Source organism: Chrysochloris asiatica, unplaced genomic scaffold, assembly GCF_000296735.1.
Source record: "Chrysochloris asiatica unplaced genomic scaffold, ChrAsi1.0 scaffold00138, whole genome shotgun sequence".
Lineage (NCBI taxonomy): Eukaryota > Metazoa > Chordata > Mammalia > Afrosoricida > Chrysochloridae > Chrysochloris > Chrysochloris asiatica.
In genome coordinates, this window is record NW_006408656.1 from 8,632,083 (window position 1) to 8,654,143 (window position 22,061).

Below are 22,061 nucleotides of genomic sequence, written 5' to 3' on the forward strand. Positions count from 1 at the left end.
CCACAGCACCACACCAGGACTATAGTCATTGCCTTTGCCCTGCTGAGCTCTGTATTTTTAAAGGCACAAGATGCCTCTGTATTATTAGTAAATGACTCTTTATTATAAACAGGCTCTTTGTCATTCATCTTACCCCTCATCATTCTGCAGTAGAGTCCTCTTGGCTTCATATTCCTGTTACTCTCCAGGTTAAAATAAGAGAGAAAAAAACTGGGATAAGCGTAAGGGATTGGTGAGCACAAACACCAGGGATTGATGGGGATGGGAGAGCAGATAATAGTATGGCTGGTGGTGGTTATGTGTTGTGGTGTCTGTTCTGACTTATAGTGATCCTATATAGGATTTCCGAGGCTGTAAATCTTTATGGGTGCAGAAAGTCTCATCTTTCACCTGCGGAACTGCTGGTAATTTTGAACTGCTGACCTAAGAGATTAGTAGCCCGACTCAGAAGCACTATGCTACCAGAGCTCCATAGTATGGCTATTTCCAGCCTAGTTCTTTTTGGAAGGTTGTAAGAAACAATGGGGGAAAAGAATCCATACAAGCAGTAACTTCTGCTTCGCTCTCAGGGAAGAGCCATGCTGTAAGTAGGGAGAGATGACATTTATAGAACCTTCTGTTCTCAGCATGCCTAGTGTCCTTCTACTACAAGCATGACTGTTCCAATGCAGCTTTTCATGTCTAGACCAAGTGCAAAATGAAAGTAAGGGACTTAGGGATGGGTAGGAGAGAAACATTGGTTGTAAAGTCCTTTCACTTTCTTTGGGATATTAAAATCCTTACTCTTGTAGGCACACTTTCTCAAACTCCAGGTCTTTATAATAGGCTTCAACTGTTCCTGCCTTTTAAGTTCCAATTTAAGCGGCCAAGAGTCCAGTTTCATTCAATTCCTTAAATTCATCACCCCTCCTCTCTCCCAGGAAAGGATCTCTTGTTCAGATCCCAAGTAACCTACTCTTTAAGGAAAGTGAGCAACGTTGGTGCAGTGAGGCTTCTCAGGTGGATGCGGCTGGCACTGGTTAAGAAATGAAGAGGTCTGCCGGGGTAAGGTATACACCAGCAGAGCTGACTTAGTTCTGACTTCGCCCAAGAGCCCCGGGTCTCTCAGACCAAGTAGTCTTTGATGTCGTCAGTGCGAGGCCCCATCCTCAAATTTCAGGCATGGATCCTGGCTTGGGATTCTCACCTCAGTCCTCACCGTCTCATCCCCATCTCTCAGCTCCCGCCTCCGCCGCCCGCAGCCTCTAGCCCCCACATCGGCCCCCGCCCAGGATCTAGCTCTGGAGCCTGGCAGTCACTGCTGCAACCGCTGCCATGGTGATGGATCTCGCGAGAACTGCCGCTAGACGCGTCGTAACTCTCGCGTGATCGGGAGGTGGGAAGTATCCAGGGCTAGGGGTGGGGGTGAGCTGCACAGCTCCATTAGCCGTCGCGGCTTCCGGTGCTAGGTGGAGGGAAAGAGGGAGGGAGCTGGGGAGCGGGGCCAGGGGAAACAGCCAAGCCGAAGTCGGCCGGGGGAGCTGGAGGTAGCGGAGCGAGATAGGAGCAGAACCTGCGGGGGCGGAGGCGGCGGTCGCAGCGGCTGAGCTGGGAGCTGGAACCGGTGAGGAGCTAGGGAGGGAAGGCGGATCCCGGTAGAGGAGAGACACGGGGTGGGGGCTGAGGGGATAGCGCCCCCACCCCCCAGGCACTGCCTGGGATAGGGTGGTGTGGTCCTTCTCACCGGCAGCTTGGAAAGGAGGTGCCGGGCCAGTCCCACGCCTGCCCCCACATTTGAAGGACGAGGAGCTGGGGTCGGGGTGAGGGTGGGGGGTCGCACACGGATTTGCCCTCCGCCTCGCACAAGCAGACGACCTGGGCTGCAGTTGGGTTCTTCTTGCCTGAAGGCGGTGGACTTGCGAGGGGCTGGGGTGGGGCGGGTGGAAAGCCGTCCAGAGAGCGCTTTTGCGGGGGCGGTGATGGCTGTTTTGTATCCTTTTTTTTTTTTTCTGTTAAAGGGCTGGGGAATGCCCCTTTCTCCTGTCCCCTCTGCCTTCTCCACCCTAGCAAATAGGAGACTGGAGCAAGCCTTCTGTGGTGACACTGGTGACACCCTCCCCCTCAATCATGGGGCAGGGGTACGTAAGGGGTTCAGAGATTCGCCGGCCAGGAAGGCTAGTGGGGCACGCGGGGGTGGGGGCAGTATTCTTTCTGCTGGAGGTAAAGCTTTTGGGTCTTGGGAACCGCAGGTAGGAAAGAGGGCAGCAGGTGGAGAGAGGGAGGAGAGGAGGCAGGAGAAGGGGGAGGGGGTCTGATCTTGCTTAGAGAAGAGAGGTGGGGCTTTCCTCCCCCAAGCAAAGCGGGGGCGGTCTCACAGGAGGAGGGAGCATCTTGTCGTTGGTCCCGAGTTGGCGTCTTCCAATCCGCTTTCTTTCATTAGGAAGTACCAGGATTCCCGGAACAGAAAATGGGAGCCATTGCTCACACCAGTGCTTTTGAGTGAAGGAGGGGAAGGTGGACTTCCCTGTTAAAACAGGCCACTTGATTAGCAGAGTAGTAGTGCCTCATTTTGGGGAGAGTTCACTTCTTTTCGGGTTGTATTACTGCCCCTTACTAGTCTCCATCTGGCCACACCAGGAGGAGTGTGGTAGTGGAGGTGGAGGAATGTGGTATGTGGTCATAAGTGAGAAGAAATAATGAGGTCATCGGGTGAGGGAGAAGTGTAATTTAAAACCTGTCTCTGCTGCTGTTGGATTGGGTCACCATTGGTCTATGGCATGAAAGTTTTATTGGGAGGAGATCTGCTGTAGGAGTCTGATTGCTTGGGCCAGTGCAACAGGACTGAATCCAGTCTCTGCATACCTCCTTCCCTGCCCTCCATCAGTAGTAGGCGGTGACAGGTTTTGCTGCCATTCTGTGTTAGGCCTGTTGTTGGGACAAATGTCTCCACTTGCTGTGACTGGCATAGGATAGTGGAGTGGTCATTGTACATTAGACCCAAGGCTGAATAACATGTATATAAAAGCTCATTCTAAGAAAGAAGCTGATCTCTTGAGTTTCAGAATGAGTCATTAACTTGGTTGGATTCATCTGGGAAAGGCCTTCATGTTAACACATACTCAGATGCTTCCTGCCTCCCACCATAGAATTATTACTTTGCATAGCCAAAGTTTTTATATGTGTACACCTTACATTTCCAAAGACACTAGAAGCTTTTTGAGTGCAGGAATTGGATCTCATTTCTTGTCTTCCAGAATGCTGGTGCACACAGTTTCAGTCTTGATGAGTGCATTCACATAAAGTGTGAATGGCTAGAACTCAACAAATTTTCTGATGACAGGTTAAAGGAAAGGAAAAGAGATGGCTTGGCAGGGGGCAGTGCTTGGAAATAACCAAACAAGGGCACAGAGAACCTTGGGCTCTATAATTAAGAAATCCTAGTCTCTACCATCCTGAGAGGCACAACCTAGTCATGGATAACAGGTGCTAAGGTCTAAAAAGAAAAAAAAATCTTTCTAGAACATAGAATCATTTATCTGAAATCCCAGATCTGCTTCCCCAGTGTATGTGAAGGAGCTCTCCATTAGGCTAAGTCTATCAAAGTGGTGCCTGTGAATTGAAATCCTGGAGATATAGCTGAGGAGGGCCCGTGTGTGTACAATGGCGCCTGGCACAGCATTGGTGCTAGTGAATGGTAACTGCTACTGTTATATGGAATGTAAGTACCAAGAAGAGCAGACAGCAGGCTGGAAAGAGTGGAAGTGCACAAAGGGTTATATTGTAGTGTGTGCTTATTTGTGCGAGTCCCTTTCCCACTAGAATCAGAATAAGAGGAAATAGACTCAGAGGACTGTGAGTGGGATTTGTTGGTTAGAAGGAAGAACTTCTCTAAAATCAGGTTTGTTAAAACTGAGTATATAACTGGGGGAATTTGTGGGCCCTGCTTTCCCAAATAGCTTTAGAAGTGAATGTCAAGAGGCCCAAAATCAAAGCATTGTCACTGTGTGTGGTTCTTCTCACCATTTTGGTTACAGGTGAATTCAGAGGCAGAATAGTGTGGTAACTGAGATTGTGGGCTTTGGAATCAGAATTGGACTCAAATACTGCCTTTCTGAATTACTGGTTGCTTGGTTTTGGTGAAATAAATTGCGCTTTCTTAGCTTCATTTTCATCATCTGTAAAGAGGCTAATGATAGTGCCTACCTCCTAGGGTTGTCATGAAAGTTAAGATGATATGTCCAAAGTGCTTCTTGTGTGTTGTTGTTAGGTGCCATTGAGTTGGTACTGACTCATGGTGACCCTATGCACAACGAAACACTGCCTGATCCTGGGCCATCCTCACTACCGTTGCCACGCTTGAGTCCATTGATGCTGCCACCTAGCCAATCCATCTCTTTGGGGGTCTTCCTCTTTTTCTCTGACCCTCCACACTACCAAAGTGCTTAGTATTGTGCAAAATACATGGAAAACACCAAATAGATATGGGGGGCTTCAGAAAGTTTGTAGAAAAATGAAGTGAAAAGAATGGAATTTGTCATGAGCTTTTTGAAGCCCTCTGGTATTATTGTTGTTGTTAAGTGCCGTCGAGTCGATTCCAACCCGTAGCTACACTGTATAGGGTTTCTGAGGAGCAGCTGGTGAGCTTGAACCACTGACCTTGCAGTTCAAATGGCTTTAAAGTCTGGCACATTAACCCACAGTGCCACACCAGGACTCTGGTATCAGCTGCTGATAGTCATCATTATCATCATAGTAATAACACCCAGGACTAGTTTAAAGGAGTGGAGGTTTACAAAAGAACAACTTGCCGCCTGAGGTACGCGTGAAGTGTTGATTGTTACCATGACATTTTCTGTGCTGGTTGTAGGCTTGTTGTTGTTGTGAAGTGCTGTCTAGTCGGTTCTGACCATAGCGACCCTGTATAGGGTTTCCAAGGAGCAGCTGGTGAGCTTGAACCTCTGACCTTGCAGTTCAAACGGCTATGCAGTCTGGTGCGTTAAGCCACAGCGCCACACTAGGACTCCGGTGAAATCTGTTTTCAGCATCAACCTCACAGAAGCAGCGCCTGCTGCCTGAGTGGGAGGTGGAGTTAGAGCTGGAGCCAGCCAGGGGCCCTGAGCCATCAATATATAGATACAGGGTGAGGACATGGGAGCTCCAGAAATGTTAAAAAAGTCAGTGTGACTCTGAGGTGTTCATCGACTCTTCCACAAAAGAGCACTCTGACTTAGGTCTGGGATTTAGATTCCTGGGTCCTATTAGTTTAGGCTTCAACCAGTATTTGAGGATTCTTTAAATATCTGTCTCTGAGTATCTGTTTCAGAATGTACTTAAAACCCAGATTGTCATATCTTTGTAATTCTCCATTTACTCTACCTTTTTTAGCATCTGTCACAAATACAGGTGGAGTACTAATAAAGCTTTCTGCAATGAAAAGACATGGGGAGCACTTGTGAGTCTTATAAATGTTTGGAAGCTTTGGTGTACATAGTCTGAGAAAGAAGGGCTTGAGGAAGGGTATCTGACAAATGTATTCGAGCTTTGTAATAGGCTTCTGCCAAAGATCTGCCCCATGTAGGCTAGTAAGGAAATGCTTCAAGATTTCAAGGATCCACCATTGTCAGTATTTTCCTGAAGAAAGGTGAGATGACTGGATGTGACAGGTCTTTTGGTAACTCTTAGCACTCCATCCTGGTGAGAGTCTGGCACCAACCCTTCCTTTATTAACTTAAGCTCAAGAGTGTCAGGCATGAGTTTAAGATGTAGTAGAACATTTGTTCTCTGTTACAATAGTTTTTTAAAAATATTTTTTTATAGCAGTCAAACCTTTTCTTCAGTAACATCTTGCTTACTTAAATTATGTATAAAATGGGTAAAAGTAACACTGCTCTGGTGGTAATAGGGAGTTGGGAGAATAATTAATGTCCTTATGTGACACCTCCTCCCTACCCAGCCAGCCTCTGAATCCTGTCCTAGGAAGCCTAGGACTCTGAGAATCTGGAAACCATGTCTCTAGTTTGTCAGATAAAAGGAAAAAGATTAAGGACCACTTGCAGGTCTTTCTAAACCTCGCAAATGTTTTGCCACCATAATGAGAACCATGGTCTCCAGGAACAAGCATCTCAGTCTCTAGCTACAGGTCAGTTATGGTGCTGGAGCCTGGGTACACAAAACACAAGAAAGCATGGTGCCTACAGGCAAGGAGCTCACAGTTTAATGAAGTACTTCCTAGCCTTTTCCTCATCATGGCTTAGAAGGGATGTAGTGATAGTGATACACACACATAGCTGCTGAAACGAGATGACAGGACAAAGGGCTCTAACCATTCCATATCCTGTACAGCCATCCATAGACTGGTGAGATCAGTGTCTGCAACTCACTTGTAACACATCAGAGGAACATTTTTGGGAAGCTTCTGTTCCGGAGAGAGAAACAGACAAACCTGAGTTAATCGCTGTGTGGTAAGACCTAGAGTAGAAGGTGCTGAGGAAACAGACTTATCTTTATCCCCAAGGTAGGTTATTTTCTGTTGATCCATATTCTTGTCGTTAAGAACCATTGAGTCAGTTCCAACTCATAGCAACCCTGTATAGGGTATCCGAGGAGTGACTGGTGAACTTGAACTGCTGACACCTTGCAGTTCAAACCCACCTTGCAATCCAGTGCAGTAAAGGGCAGCACCACACCAGGACTCCATATCCTTAGGCTGTTCTACAATGGTTTGCCTTGTCCAAATCTTGATTGCTCTGTTCATTGTCAGTTGCCATCTTGACCTGCTCATTGACACAATGGAGATTGGAGGCAAAAGTTTAGGGCTTTAGGTTAACTGCTGATGGGTTTTCAGTTGATTTTTGCAGTTGGACAGTTTCCTGAATGTCTAAGGCCATAGATGTGGGCTTTAGGACAGCCATAGAACACCAGGAGATGAAACAGTTATAAACTAGTCTGTTTCTTAGAATAGGGCAAGGGAAAAGTTTTGGTCAGATGGTAGTGTCATAGCATGTTCCAAAGAAACAGATGAATCTAGTTTGTATCTAGTCACTGTTTTATCTGGCTAGGCCATGCATTCTGAAATGCACCCTGAATGCTCTGCTCTGACTCACTTATTGACCGTTATTTATGGAAAAGCTAGACCCTTCCCAGAGGATAAGGTCTCATCACACAGGGAGGTTGGTAGCTGGTGGCTCTGGCCTCTTTGAGATTTTCCTGTATTGGAATCCTCTCCAGGACACTTTTTGTCTCTGTTGAGGCCTAGAAGGAAAACTGGCATACCATTTCTAACCTGAGCCTAAATTACTACTTGAAACCCACTGTTACAGAGCCGATTCTGGCTCATAGCAACCGTATAAGACAGCGTAGAACTGTACCTTAGAGTTTCTGAGACTAAATCTTTATAGGAACAGGTAGCCTCATCTTTCTCCTGACAAGTGGCAGGTAGGTTTGAATTGCTGACCATGCAGTCAGCAGCCCAGTGCTTAACCTGCGGTACCACCAGAGCTCCAACTGAATTGAGTTGGAGCTGATTTTAGTTAGATATGTTCTAGTGTATACCAAGGTTGTCATTGATTGCCTTGTAATTAAGTTCAGTAGGTGTCTTTCAGCTTTTATCTACACTCTTTGAGCCACTCTAGGCTAGCTCTGGTGATGCAGTGTTTAAAGCACTCAAATGTTAGCCAAAAGGTCAGTGGTTTGAACCCACCAGCTGCTCCATGGAAGAAAGATGTCAGTCTGCTTCCATAAAGATTCACAGTCATGTAAACACTGGGCTAATAAGCCAGACCGCAAAGTCGTTTGAACTGCAAGGTCGGTGGTTCAAGCTCACCAGCTGCTCCTCAGAAACCCTATATGGGGTCACTATGGGTCGGAATCGACTCGATGGCACTTAACAACAACAAAACACTGGGCAGTTCCACTCTGCCCTATAGAGTTACTGTGAGTGGGAATTGACTCCACAACAGTGGGTAAGGTGACTCTGTTTTCGTGGTTGTGACCCATTGGTGCCTGTATGTCTTGCTCTCTTGGTATTCCTTATACCGTCTGGTTGTTTCTTAGTTTCCTTCCTGGCCTCTTTTTCTGCCTACTTTTTAAAATGTTGATGTGCCTCAGGTATCTGCCTCTGACCTTTTCTTTCATCTCATTGTACACACTCTCTGTGTATCAGTTAAGATATGTCAGTTCCAAAACAGAAAATAAGTATGTGACTCAAACAATAAGGGGACTTATTAAATCCCATAACAAGCAGTCTAGGAATAGATGTATCTTGTTTTGTTTTATTTTTAATTCACCAGCTTGATTTAAGGATCCAGTTTTCTCCTCTGACGTCTTAGAATTCTCATTTCCATCTCGTCTCAAGATTACTCCAGGAGCTCCAAACATCATCCTTGCATATCAACATCCAAAGGCTGCAGAGAAAACATTGCCATATGTCTTTTGTTTTTAACTTTTTAATGACTTAATTTTTTGCTTTGAATTTTTTGTTGATACCATATGTTTTCAGTAAAGGAAAGCATGTTGAAATCAAGGAAAAACTTTTTTTGGGGGGGGATGGTGGTAATAAGGATTTTGCTACAATTATGTGAGACACAAGTGGACTCTGATCGGTCGGGTGAGGTGCATTTCTTCAGTTTCACACAGTTATACAGGACCCCACCAGGTGGTAGCATGTACAACTAGGATAGTAACTTCCCAAGAAAGTTTAGGCCTTAGCACCTCAAAATCACCATTTAATCTACAAACAAGTTCACCCCCCAGATCTGTTCTTCTTGTTTTCCTTATCTGAGGACATGCCACCCAGTCTCCTAGGCCCAAAACCTGGAGTTATCTTTGACTTTTCCTTCTTATGTTTAATCAACCATTGAATCCCGTGGATTCTATGAGATGTTTCCAGTCTGCCCTCTTTTCTAATGCCAATCTTAGTTAAGAACTCATGGTTTCTTGTTTGTGTTATTGTTACCCAGGTGCTCACTCTGCCTCCAGTTTTTCCCCCTTCTAATCCATTCCATAATTGGCTTTCTCAAAACTTATACCTGATCACATAGCCTGGTCCTTAAGGCTCTGTAAAATCTGGCCTCTTGCTTTTCTCTCCCTATTATCATCCTCCCTCATCAGTTTTATCTCTTAACTCAAGTCTCTGTACCTTCAGACATGCTTTTCCTTGTATCCATTCCCTCTTCATTGTTGTCTGATTGCTTCCTACTCTTCCTTCAGGAGTCAGCTTAGATGGGACATGAGAATCATGTCTGAGAACCATCCTTTGCTCCCCTAGTCTTGATTAACTGCTCCAACTTTCTGTCCTCATAATACTATGCACTTAAGTTGGCTATTATCTTCACACTGTTTTGAAATCTCCTGTTTACTAGTCTTTCTCTCCTGCTAGACTGAGATTCATGGAGGCAGGAATTGTCTTCCTTTCTGTATTTTTAGTTTGAGATACTCATAAATATTTGATAAGACATCAGAAGCTATTGCTTGGCTTCAGGAAATCCTTGAGTCCAATGGAAGTTGTTGTAATACTAATCTAGGAGTTCGTGTGTATTGATTACAAACTTGGAAATTTTGCAGCTGTCATAAGCCAGCTGCACTAAAGAAAATCCAGATACTGGAAGACCCTCTGTTTGTGTCCTTAATGTTTATTGGTCTGGTAATTTAGCTGTGGCATCTCTATTAGTGATACTGCAATTTGAAAATTACCTCAATTTGAAAATTATCTGGGAACAAAACTCCTTACAGTGCACCCCACCAGACAGCTCTCCCTTTCTATGGACCTCTGCAGGTGAAACAGAGAAAGTGGTGTCTGATCAAGAGTCTTCTCAGAGGTGTCTTAGGGCCATGCCTGGGACCGTTTTTGGAATAGGGTGCAGCAAGTATGTGTGGCAGACTGAGCTGTGACTGTTAGAGTTAGCTGGAAAGTAAGCCAAGTGTGTTCCTGCAGCACACACAAACCAAGATCGTCAAGGAAATAGGAAAGTAGTGTGAAAGATAGAGTCAAAGTAAAGGCTCGCCACTTGGGGGCTTAATGGGTCTATTAAATGGGGCTGCTGTGCTTGAAGTACATTTTGAAAAAATGAATCAGTTAATTAGAAGTACATTTTTAGAGTTTATATTATTTTTGGAGTCCTGGTATGGCACTGTAGGGTAAGCACTAGACTGCTAATCGCAAGAAGGTGGTGGTTCAAACCCACCAATTGCTCCTCAGAAGCCCTATGTAGGGTTGCTATGAGTCAACCAACTCAGTGGCACTTAATAAAAACAATAACAATTGCTATTTTTACCTCTGAAAACAAAATTTGTGACTAAAAATACGGTGTTGAGCTATCCACTTTTGTTGATAGAGCCATTACTGTATTTCATTTTTCATCTTGAACCACTCAGGTTTTGGGTTTTTTTTTAACTACTCAGTTTTAACTGCTGATTCTTGGTTTCCAGCAGCCCCTGGAGCCCTGGCATTTTGCCTCATCAACACAAGAGTGCCATCTGTAGTGAGAGTATCTATAGGCTCTCCAGTATAGAAGGAAGGGTTTGTTTGTTTTGCCTTTTTGCTTTCCAGAGCCTTTTCTAGGAATGCATTATGGTGAAAGTGAGAACTGACTGTGTTGCCAGATATTTGTGTTCATGGTGCAAAACTGAAAGCTTCCACAGCCCTGGTGGACAGTGTGCTATCTGGTGATAAGCAGGGACAGAGAAAGCCAACATTCCCTTTGGAATCCTCAAGTGGCGTTCAAGCTCCTGATCATGCTTAAAGAGGAGTCATATTGCCCATAAGCATTAAGGCCCAGGGGACACGGTAGCTTCTTAGGATATTTCATCAGGCAACCAGCAGCCCCCTTCATGTTAAATAGCAAGAGAAAATCCCCACCAATTATGTCTTCTCGTTCTTAAGCCAGTCAGTAGTATCAGATATGTGTGGAAAAGAGTGGAGAATCAGTAGGCTATCGGAGGAGCCATCTGGTGTTAACAGAGGGATAGCCATGAGCTGCTAGGACAGAATTGCTGTAAGGACACCTTCAGATGGGGTTTACACTAAGCCAGTGTGCTTGATGGAACTCCTACACTGGGCCTGGTGCTAAGCGCAGCTTGAAAATAAAGAAAAGGCATTATTCTTGCAATATAAGGAAATATATGGTCTAATTGGGGAGATAGTAAATGTACAAATTTACACACACACAAAAAAAGCTAACTTCTCAAAGTAGTAAATAACACATGAGTGGTTCTTAGATAATTCAGGGTCCTTGATGTGACATCCAGGAAATAGAAATAGGTACAGCTTTTGAACCAAGACTTTAGCATGACAATTTAGCAAAGAAGCAAACTAAAGGCCAGTGGTCTAGCGCCAGAGATATTGGTCGCTTATATATCATTTTCAGCCACCACTATACTCACGGTTGGCAGTCATTTAATCAGCAGTACTTCTGGTGTGGTGCAGTAGGGTCACCACTAGACTGTGAACCACAGTGTCAGCAGTTCACATCCATCAGCTACTTCTCAGAAACCCTATATACAGGGTCGCCATGAGTTGGAACTGACTCAACGGCACTTAATATCAACAATAATAATTCAAACACGAAGGCCTGAGACAAATGTGTGGTACGGATTCAATTCAGAATCTGAGGCCAAGACCTTCAAAACGGTGTCACCTGGAGCTGAAGGAAAGGCCACCTGAACAGGAGGCAGGATAAAGAAAAGATTAGGAGGGCTTGGGGAACAGTTGAAGATTTCTGGAAGCGACAGTAGCAGAACCAGAGGTCTTAACTATCACAGATTGCCAAGGTTGGTGGGATTGATCATCTTAGCTGGGTAGGTATCCCCTCTTGCCTTGAGGATTCTCAGGACTCAGTCTGCCTGGGTGGGTTGAGGCAGCAAGGGCAGGGAGTGGGCGACTTGGCTGAGGTTGAGCCCAAAGGTTGAGCCAGGCCCTCTCCCTGGGATGTGAGCCCTCTGGGTCAGGAGCAGGGTTAATCTGGGGAAACCTACAGGGAGCACCACGCCTGGCTCATTACTGAATGTCTGGAGAGGCCTTTGAAGATGAAACAACTCCATAAGTACTCATTGTTTCTGTTTTTTGGACGAACTAGTACTTTGGTCTCCAGGGGCTGTTGATCTGGCTTTTTTGCAGGAGGCTGGAATTTTCTGCAAACTGAAAAGAGTAGGAAAAAAAAGCAACCAAACTCCTGTTGGGTTTTTGGAAAAAAAACAAAAAACAACCAAACTCCTGTCAAACTCCATGTTTTAGTTCGTAAGTAGGCTCCCTCCCCATCTACCTTTCACATTCTTGGGTTTGGGTGCACTCTGTCTTGACCTGTTCCTTCGCCTGCTGGGTTTGGGGTGTGTGTGTCTCTCTTGGGTTCCTAGACTCTATAGAGAATGCCAGCAGCTGGCATATGTGATTGCTGAATAATCTGCCCGCTGACGCATGCCTCCTGCAGGCATGGAGAACTGGCTGGTACTGGTGATTCTGAACCCCCATTTCAGTATTGTTTCAAAGAGGCATTTCTGTGACTGCCGTGTGGTAGGAGAGGGAATGAATGCCAGAATCTCTGATTCTGTTGTTGGAGGCAGTGGCTGGGCAGATAGACAGTTTGTGCCTTCACAGTGGTGATTTTGCTCTCCTTCATTCTTTCAGCAGGTAAGTGCCTACATTGAAGCTACCGTACCAGGCATAAGTGTCCAATCTGAATGAGCTGTTAGTGAGTCCAGAGGAGACCTGGGAGTTAGCTCACTTACTCAACTGCCGTGTGCCAGGCACTATTTTAGATATTGGGGACACAGCAGTGAATTAGAATGGGCAAGGAGCTGGCATGGTAGGAAGAGTAAGATAGTGCCGCAGGAAACAAATACGTAATATGGTGGATGGTGTTAAGTGCTATGAAGAAAAGGAAAGTGGGACAAATGGGGTAGCAAGTGGAGTGTGTGTATGTGTTTCATATAGGCGATTATGGAAGGCTGTGTTGATAAGGTAACATTTGAACAGACACCTGAAGGAAATGAGTGAGTAATCCATGTGCCAGCAGGAGGCATGCATCATTGGGCAGCTTACTCAGCAATCACGAGTATCTGGGAAAAGCAGCATTACAGGCAGAGGGACTAGCAAATACAAAAGCTTTGAGGCAGGAAGACATTGGGGAATTTGGAGTAGAGGAAGCAAAGGAGATGAGATGAGTAGGGGGAGTGCCGATCCTATAGGACCTTGTAGGCCAGAGGATGACTTTTGGATTTTGCTGAAAGGGAGACACCAAAAGAGCATTTTTAATAGAAGGAGCTGCGTATCTTGATGATATGCCACTGCGGGTTAATGCACTGTAATACAAGGTTGGCCTGAACCACAAGGTTTGTTGGTTCAAGCTCACCAGCTGCCCCTTGGAAACCCTATACAGGGTCGCTATGGGTTGGAACCAACTCTAGGCCACTTAACGACAACATCAACAGTAAAAATGTGGAGAATGGGTTGAAAGGGGTTAGGGAAGAAGCAGGGAATGGGAGGAATACCTAATTTCAGGTAAATATGTGAAGGAGCTCTGGTAGCGTAGTGGTTACGAATCGGGCTGCGAACCTTAGGGTCAGCAGTTCGAAACTACCAGCTGTTCCACGGGAGAAAGAGGCGGTGTTCTGCTCCCGTAAAGATTTACAGCCTTGGAAACCCTGTAAAGGGTCGCTATGAGTCGGACCGACTCCACGGCACATTACAACACAACAACAACCTGTGGAGTAGCTTTCCTTGGATGGACCACAGCAGAGCCAAGGATTTACCCAGCTCAGAGGGAAGGGTGGACCACTCCCTCCTCCTTCCTCCACAAACTCACAAGTGCAACATTCAGTATAAATAGGGTACGACTTAGCAGTCAGCATTTACAGAAAGGCAAGAGCAGCCTCTGAGGTGTGCTGCTGTCCTCTTACTCCTTCACTTACTTTGGTGTGTAGAAAGAAGAAATTATAGAAAAACGGGACTGGAACAAACAGATTCTCTTGATTAGAGCCGAGAACACAAACCCTTGGGAGCCTGGCAAGCCTGAACCTTGTCAGGAGTCACAGAGAACCACTCCTCATTCCACTCCCTCCTCTCCCACCCTTTCTAAAAGTCTCAGGGTAAGGTTGGGGGAGGGAGGGGCATTGGTGATGTTCCCACAGTGCCTTGGGGGGTACAGTGTAGAATGTCAGAACTGAAGGGACTTTAGAAATCATTTTGTCCAATTGCCTCTGTTTACAGGAGCAGATAATGGAAAGGTGACATAACCTACCAAAGTCCCACAGTTAAATTAGTGGTAGAACAGAGGTCCTAAGAGTTCACTGCTTTGTGTCTGCTCCCAAAGTACTCTAGATGTGTCTGAGTGCTCCTTGATGTTCGGTTTCTCCTCAGGCTCTCAGTTTCTCATGAGTGGACTCTAGCCATGACTTGGGCAAACCCTATTTACATGAAGTCTTGACAAGCATTTGCATTTCCTTTGCCTAGGGTCAAGTCCTCCTTTCCAGGGACGAAACCAAACCAGACTGCCATTGCCCCCACTTGGGCTCCACTGTCGTCAAAAAGCAACTGCTGTGATCATGGGTAATATCTTTGGAAACCTTCTCAAGAGCCTGATTGGGAAGAAGGAGATGCGCATCCTAATGGTGGGCCTGGATGCTGCCGGAAAGACCACCATCCTGTACAAGCTGAAACTGGGAGAGATTGTCACTACCATCCCCACCATTGGTAAGGGCACAGCTTGGATGTGGGCTCTCATGCCAGTGGCTGAGTAAGGGCAGGGGACCTATTTCTAGATTTCCCACTGGCTGCTTCTCCCTGAGCAAGTCCAAGCACTTTGTGATGCTTAGATAGGGCACTTGTTTAGCTCACTAGCAGGTGCTGGGACTGCCATTTGCCCTCCTTGATGCGGGAACTTCCGCAGCTTGGCACTCAACAGTTGCCCTCAGGCACCAGAGTTGGTTTGTTCTCTGTGTTGTTTGAGAAGCAGGTGAAGAGCTTTGATGTTTCAGCCAGAGGCCTGGAATTGCTTTGGTTTAGATCTTTGGTGGCCCTCATCCTGGTTAAGACCTGTTGATGGGAGGAGAACATTTACCATGTGATTGGGGCTCCAAATGGTCAGCTGATTCTGCATTTGGGGCTCCAGGACTATAGCTTACTTGACTCTTCACTGTGCCTCTCAGGCCCCTCTTCTTAGACTTAGCTTAGGCAGACTGGTAGCCAAGGTGCAGGAATGGGGTCAACCTACTACTTCTTTGTAGGAGGGAATGATTGGGGAAAGCTGGCTCAAGTTTATCCAGGCAATTGTGAATCTTCTGGCTGGCCCTCTTTATCCTTACCCACTGCCCTTTGGTTTTCTTTTTGGCCGTCATAGTTCTAGTTAAGGAACATCAGGTCTGGAGAAATCTTAGCTGCTTTCCATTGCTGCGGTAATGGCAAAGGCGGGGGAAACAGAAGCGAAGCCATCAACACATTGTTTGCAGGCCTGGTGTTTTGAGATTTTGTGGTCATTACTTACTTTTTCCAAAGGGTTCAATGTGGAGACAGTGGAATACAAGAATATCAGCTTCACAGTTTGGGATGTGGGTGGCCAGGACAAGATTCGACCTCTCTGGAGACACTACTTCCAGAACACCCAAGGTATGGTGTATGAAATGCCCAGGGATGGGCACACACTGTGTGATCAGTGTTACTGTTTACCTTGGTCATGAGCAGCCAGTCCTTGCTGTGCCACAGCTTATGGGGGTGGGAGAAAGAAGGTGCAAAGGGAACAGATACTTGGGTGTGTCATGAGGCCGTGTTGTTTTTTTGGTGGTGGTGAGGGTGGGGGAGAGGTCTTCTGTCATCCCTGTGCAGCCATTCTCTGCCTCTCTAGGGTTGATATTTGTAGTGGACAGCAACGATCGAGAAAGAGTAAATGAGGCCCGGGAGGAGTTGATGAGGATGCTTGCAGAGGATGAGCTCCGGGATGCTGTGCTTCTTGTTTTTGCAAATAAGCAGGTACGTCTCCCCACCTCTGGATTTGGGAGAGGGTCATCTGCCATGGCAATCATGGGGCCTTGGGGTCCATTGTATGGGAAATCCTGTGACGTCTGCATTCTGGAAGTGTGGGGGAAATTCAGCTTCTTTACACCCATCTTCTTGTCCCCTAGCTCATCTTTTTTTTTTTTTTTAGCATCGTTGCAGTTCTCGGGAATTGTGTGGTAGATACATTACCTCGGATCCCTCTTTCAGCTTCCCTGTTTTCTACTTTGCTGGAACTGCCCCTTGCTCCTAGGGCCACACAGGCCTAGTCCTCTGCCTAGTCTGAATGATCGCTCTACTTTTTTTACCAGCTCCATTTTTGGTTTCCAGCTCCCCAGTAGGATGACTTCTAATGCCAGGAGTTCTAGGATGACTAAATCCAAAATGGTTTCCTAATATGAAGGGTTTCTAACGTGAAGAGGAGAGGAGAGGGTACTAATTTCTGTCTCTTTGGTAGGTGATGTCAAAGAAACCTTCGAAAGTTTCTGAAACTCTTTTTTGTTCATTTCTCTTGTACTCCAGGACCTGCCTAATGCTATGAATGCTGCTGAGATCACAGACAAGCTGGGCCTGCATTCCCTTCGTCATCGCAACTGGTACATTCAGGCCACCTGTGCCACCAGTGGGGACGGGCTATACGAAGGCCTGGACTGGCTGGCCAATCAGCTCAAAAACAAGAAGTGAGAGCCAGGCAGCCCTGTCGACCACCCACCCACCCCCAACAGACCTGTTTCCCTACCCTTTCTTTCCCATTGCAAGTGTGGCCAGGGCCCTGGGTATCATGTCCAGATGCCTAGAGAGAGCCTTGCTCCAGTCCTCACCCTCACCTTTCCCTCCCTTGTCCACCGACATGATCAATCCACTTCCCCAAATGCTGTCCTGATGAATCATTCCAATTTACTGGATTTAAAACAAAAACAAGATTGTTATGGTTTCATGGGATGGCCCCCTCTCTCTTTCTCACCCCTAGGGTTCGGGGGATAGGGTGGAGTGGGGTAGTCTCTCTTTTGCTTCATTTGGCTCTGGTTGCTGTGTTCTTAGCATCTGAGCCCTTTCCTTGTCCCCTTAAGCCCCCCTCTGGCTCTTCCTGCCTTCCCTTTCTTTGCCACCCTCTCCCTATTCTACATGGAAATTGCACGGGCCTCTGTGTGTGCGTGCATGTGTGCGCGTGTATATACATGTATAGAGATATATATATGTAGGGACCAGGGAGAAGGGTGGAGGGGTGGAGTAGCTCAGGGCTTAGAGCCAGGACACTGCCCACTGTACCCTATCCTCCACCCCTCCCATGTCTGTGAGATAAAGGGAAGAAGATGTCAAGAGTTTTAGTTAGACTGGGCTTCCCCAGTTGTGGACTGGTTCTGTCTCCTTTCTGCAGGTAGGACAGATGCAGGATTCTCCATCACTGTCTTTCTTCACCCCACTAAGGACAGGATGGTGGCATTTATCTCTAGACTGCTCCCATGGAGATGCCATTCTGCTCTGCCTCGTTAGTGGGAAGGAGAGAGGAACGTACCCACTTTTATCAGCCCAGGGTGTTCAAGTGATCCTCCCCCACTATCCTTAGATCTGTTTCTCAGGAGCTTGAGGGGAGAGGTGGGGGTAGCAAACCCATGGTGTGTGTTTGGGACCCAGGGCACTGCAGGGAGGGCCTCAGGTTTTCCATCTCCATTCTCTTTTACTATTAGTCCCACTCCTGTCTTCTTGCACCCCACCTCACCCAACCCTTCTCCTCTCATCTTAGGGGTTGGGTAGTTCATCTATCCATTGTTAGAATTTTATTACTCTATTATTGCTGGTCTTACTTGGGCTGGCTGAGAGGTCTCATAGGGAATGGGGATGACATAGCAGACCTCAGTATTAACATCCCCATTTCCCAAGTCTTCTTTCAGTCTAGTATGTACTGAAGGATGAAGATTTTCTGTGCTGTTCCCAGGCCCTCAGACTGTCCTGTCACTCTCTGCTCCATCCCAACAGCATTCCCCTTGTTCATTTCTCATAAATGACTCTGGGGATAGGAGTGGAGGAAATAGAACTCTGAAGTGGTTGTCAGTGCTGGTGGGATGCAGTGGTCTGTAGACTTCTCCCTTTATTAAGTAGTCATTCAAAAGCTGCTGCTACTGCATCTCTGTGCCCCAAGGAGGCACTTGTGCCTGTGGTCCTGGCCTGGGTCCTGACCTCTGCGGTTTCTGTGAAGCCGTGGCTGCTCTGTGGACTCCTGAGTGTGCTGGCTGCGCCCTGAGCTCCAAGACGGCCTCCCATATCCTTTCTCCAAAGGTCAGGGCCCAGGCTCTTTCCACAGCGTGACTAAGGGACCCCTTCTTAGAAGGGTTGTCCCAAGCCCCACCTCCATGGAGCCAGGCTTCCCATCACCTTTGTCTAAAGCAGGCAGGTCAGTAACTCCATCACTCCACTCCACATTGAACTGTGAAAGAGAAGTTCCGGGGCATCTCCCTCAGTGCCAGTTATTTAGTTCTGTGTTGCTTACCCAAAATGCAGTGGGTGTGTGCAGGTATCTTGCTCTGTGTGTGTGTGTGTGTCTGGTGATAGGGGTGGGGCTGGAGGTCCTCTTTTGTTTGAAAATTATTTGCTTTCATGACCCCACAGAGCCTCCCCTCCACACTTTTTCTTTTCCTCTGATTTCTTTCATCATGCCCCTATTTGTTCTCCCTAAACGTTTCCCTTTACCTTCTCAACTCATTCACTGCTACTGCCCGATTGTCTTTCCTATCTTTGTTTCTTCCCTACAATATGTTTCCTACTTTTGTTTCTTTCCCCACTCTATCTTTGTGGTTAGTGAGGTCTTTGCCTGTTCTGCCTCACTGCCTCTCTTACCCTTCCTAGTTAGATGCCGGTCCAAAAAAAAATCGGTTTTACTCATTTCAGGTTTCCACCCGACTTTTGTTTTGTGGTGGTCCAAGGACCAATTTGGGGCTGAGGGTGTTAGGAAGCAGCCTTGGAAGTTGGCCTTGGTTCCGGTCTGCCCAGCAGGGGGCAGAAAGTGATCTTGGTAGTATCCCTGGCTGCTAGACCCTTGGCAGGGCCATTCCCTGTGGTAGGGGGCAGCCCATTCTGCATTCCCATTTGCCTAACAGCTAGCTTGTTTGGGATTGGGCATTCCATTCCATTCCTGTCCACTCCCTTTCCCTCCTCTCCCTTTCTGGTAGGGTTAATTTTATGCTTTTCCTTGTTCAAATTTCTTCTCCCTGGGGACGCTCCCCCCAAGTTTGTTAGTGGTGTTACAGTGGTAACTGCAGTTCTGAACTGGTTTTTCTTTTCTTTTTTTCCTCCTCTGGAATGTAGACTGTGTATGTTTAATAACTCACCTTCTCTATCCTTGCTCAAATGTGGGATACGCAATGACTGTGACCCTGGTTGGAAATTAAACTTGTTTTATGCAGCTTTGGAGCAGACCTTTGTCCTTGATGTGCAGCAGCTATGAGCCAGAGTTTCATGGTGAGGGCAGTTCTGTCACTGATTCTTCTCTCAGCAGAGGGGCAAGGGGAACACTTGATTTGGGGGAGAGAGGTTATGGAGAAACAACGGCCCATCTCCACACTGCTTGCTTTTCCCCTACCATATCCCAGAGAGGAACTGAAATGAATTGAGCTCCAGAATGTGAGGACTTTCTGACTTTGCTTCTTCAGTTCTAAAGGGTTTAACTCTGAATTTAGCCATACAGTGAAACCTGTGAGAGCCAGAACTCTACAGGGTTGCCTTGTGTTTCCAGGTCTTATGAGTTTTCCACCTTTGACAGGGTACACTCTTAACCCTTTCCTTGGGACAATATTTTAATTTTCCTTTTTCTGACAGGTTTTTGCATTACATTGGTTCCAGCTTTCCAAGGTTTTACTGTGTTTATCATTTGTTGTTACACTTTAGAACCTTCAGTGACTGTCGGGCCCTGAGCTTGGAGTACCTCACGCTGCCTCCACTTTTATTTCCCCAGTTGTGCCTGCCATGTGCTTCTTATTGAAGCAGGGTTTGCTCTTTTACTGCTATAAACCTGAGGTTATTACTGAAATCCCCCTCACTTGTTTTAGTCTGGCCTTGGCAGTGAACAAGCATGAAGGGTGAAGGTCTGGGCATTCTGATGAACTAGATTCTCTTCATGACTGATGGCCCTGCAGCACCTGTACTTCAGGCATGGGGTTCACCATGGTCGCAATGCCAAGTCTCATCCAGGGAGATTCCACCAGTGTCTTGGGGAAAAGACCTGTCTCACAAAGCCTCCATCCTCCAATCCACTCCCATCACCACTCTTGGTATTACCATATGGCTCCAAGCAAAGAAAAGGATAGTACCACCATTGGGGTGGGTAAGGTCTGGGTGAGCAAGGAAGGCCCCTTTCATTACTTTGTGAAGCTTTGAGGACAGAGGTCTTCCCATTTGGCTGTTGTGGGAAAGTAGCAGGATTCAGGCATATAATACATTTGTGATCCCCAAATGCCAGTGTGAAGTATATCGTTTTGTATTAAGTTCCCTCGCGTCCCTTGCCAGTTTTCCCTGTCATCCCCTTTCCTGTTTATTAATAAGCCATTACCTTCAAGGACCAGTGCTTTTGTCTTCAAACTTCTCCAGTCAGATATCCCTTTATCAATTCCATACTCTGTGAACATTACCCATTGACACCTGAAATGAGATGAAAGTTTCTTTGTAGGCGCCTCAAAGTTCTGCTTGGCGAGTGAAATTGCTAAGTGAGGAACACTTTTCCCGACTGCTCCATTTGTAAATTATTAAGTATATAATACCTTCAAGAGAGACAACTTCTCATAAGATAATGCTAATAATTGAGACGGTTCCGACTCATAGCGACCCTGTATAGTGTTTCTGAGGGATGACTGGTGGATTTGAACTGCAGAGACCTTTCTGTTAGCAGTCCAGTACTTATCCTACAGTGCCACACCAGGACTCTCATATGACGATAAGGGAGAGAATTTAGCCTAATGGCAGGTCAGTTTTGGGAGTCTTTGGATCTCTGAACAGTTTAGAGTACTTAAGAGTATATACTTTAAAATGCCAGAAAGGAGTTGGAAGGAGCCCTCTTGTGGCAGTTGCTTAAACCTTCTTTTATGTTTTTTGGGGGGAACTTGAAGGAAGAGAGGAAAAGACTCAGCTGGAGAGAGAAATGCACCTAGCTTTTGGTCAAACAGAAACTCCATTTTTCCAGAATGTGAAAAATGCATCAGTCCACTTCAGGATATTCTGGGTAGGAGAGCTTCCAAAATGAGGCTGAGAAAGCCAGTGGAAGGCGTTGTATTGGAGAACAAATTTGGCTCCTCTTCTTTGCAGATTTTGGGAGTAGTGACAGGGAGAATGAGTGAGGTCAGAATGTATAAGAGCTTGATGTATTTTCAGAAGACTCCAGGGATTTATTCCTATTGAGATGCCCAGACTGGTCAGAGCAGAAAATTGACAAATATTTAGTACCTTGCACTTGCCCAGGCCCGTGCTAAGAAAAGTGGGCCAAGACCGAGGGATGGGCCTGGGGGTCCATTTCTGGAATGCTCTAGAATCTTTTGGGATTTCTACAGTGGGGTAGTGAGAACTGGAGTATGAGTAGGGAAATTCCTCTTGCTTCTGTTTAGTGCAGTGACTTGTGGCTTTGGGCAGGCAGTCATATTAAGAGTAGCCTTGATTCCAGCTCTGGAGGGGAGGAGAAGCAGAGTTCTCACTGTCTATCTGACCCAGTAACTGAAGGGATGGACTATCATGCTGGTCACTGGAGTGTGACAAGATCCAGGTGCCTTCTTTCCTCTGCAGGTCTCTCATTTAATTGAGTTTCCTATTCCTGTTTGCTGGTCACAGTAAGGATAACCCTGAGTTCTGAGGAAGGGGAAAGAGGGCCAGGCCTAAGAAAGTGGAAGCTTTGATTATGCTGAGGGGAGCAAAGCCACTTAGCCTCGGGTTGGAGGTATGGGAGTGAGGAACTTGAGTCAAGTTTGAAGGTGGGTGTCTGCTGGTGTGTGTCATGGTAGCATGAATGGCAGACGAGTTTCTAAGCTCCAGTTTGGGAGTGAATCTGGCTTCTGAGCTGAGTCTGCTGGAGTAGAGAGGATACGCAAGCCAGAACTCTGACTCTGCCCAGAGCTGACCACTTCTA

At 46.5% G+C, this 22,061-nt stretch overlaps 1 protein-coding gene across 2 annotated transcripts; it reads left to right on the top strand.

The window, feature by feature from the left end:
* Positions 1 to 1,424: 1,424 nt before the first annotated feature.
* Positions 1,425 to 16,687, top strand: ARF3 (ADP-ribosylation factor 3). 2 transcript variants are annotated; one of them, XM_006870095.1, is made up of 5 exons: positions 1,425 to 1,603; positions 14,423 to 14,662; positions 15,464 to 15,574; positions 15,810 to 15,934; positions 16,481 to 16,687. In XM_006870095.1, the coding sequence occupies exons 2-5, from the start codon at positions 14,515 to 14,517 to the stop codon at positions 16,640 to 16,642; spliced, it is 546 nt and encodes a 181-aa protein (XP_006870157.1). In that variant the 5' UTR covers positions 1,425 to 1,603; positions 14,423 to 14,514; the 3' UTR covers positions 16,643 to 16,687. The 2 variants fall into 2 exon arrangements, with proteins under 2 accessions (XP_006870157.1, XP_006870158.1); XM_006870096.1 differs by lacking the exon at positions 1,425 to 1,603 and having other exon boundaries at positions 14,515 to 14,662; positions 15,810 to 15,907; positions 16,511 to 16,642.
* Positions 16,688 to 22,061: the final 5,374 nt, after the last annotated feature.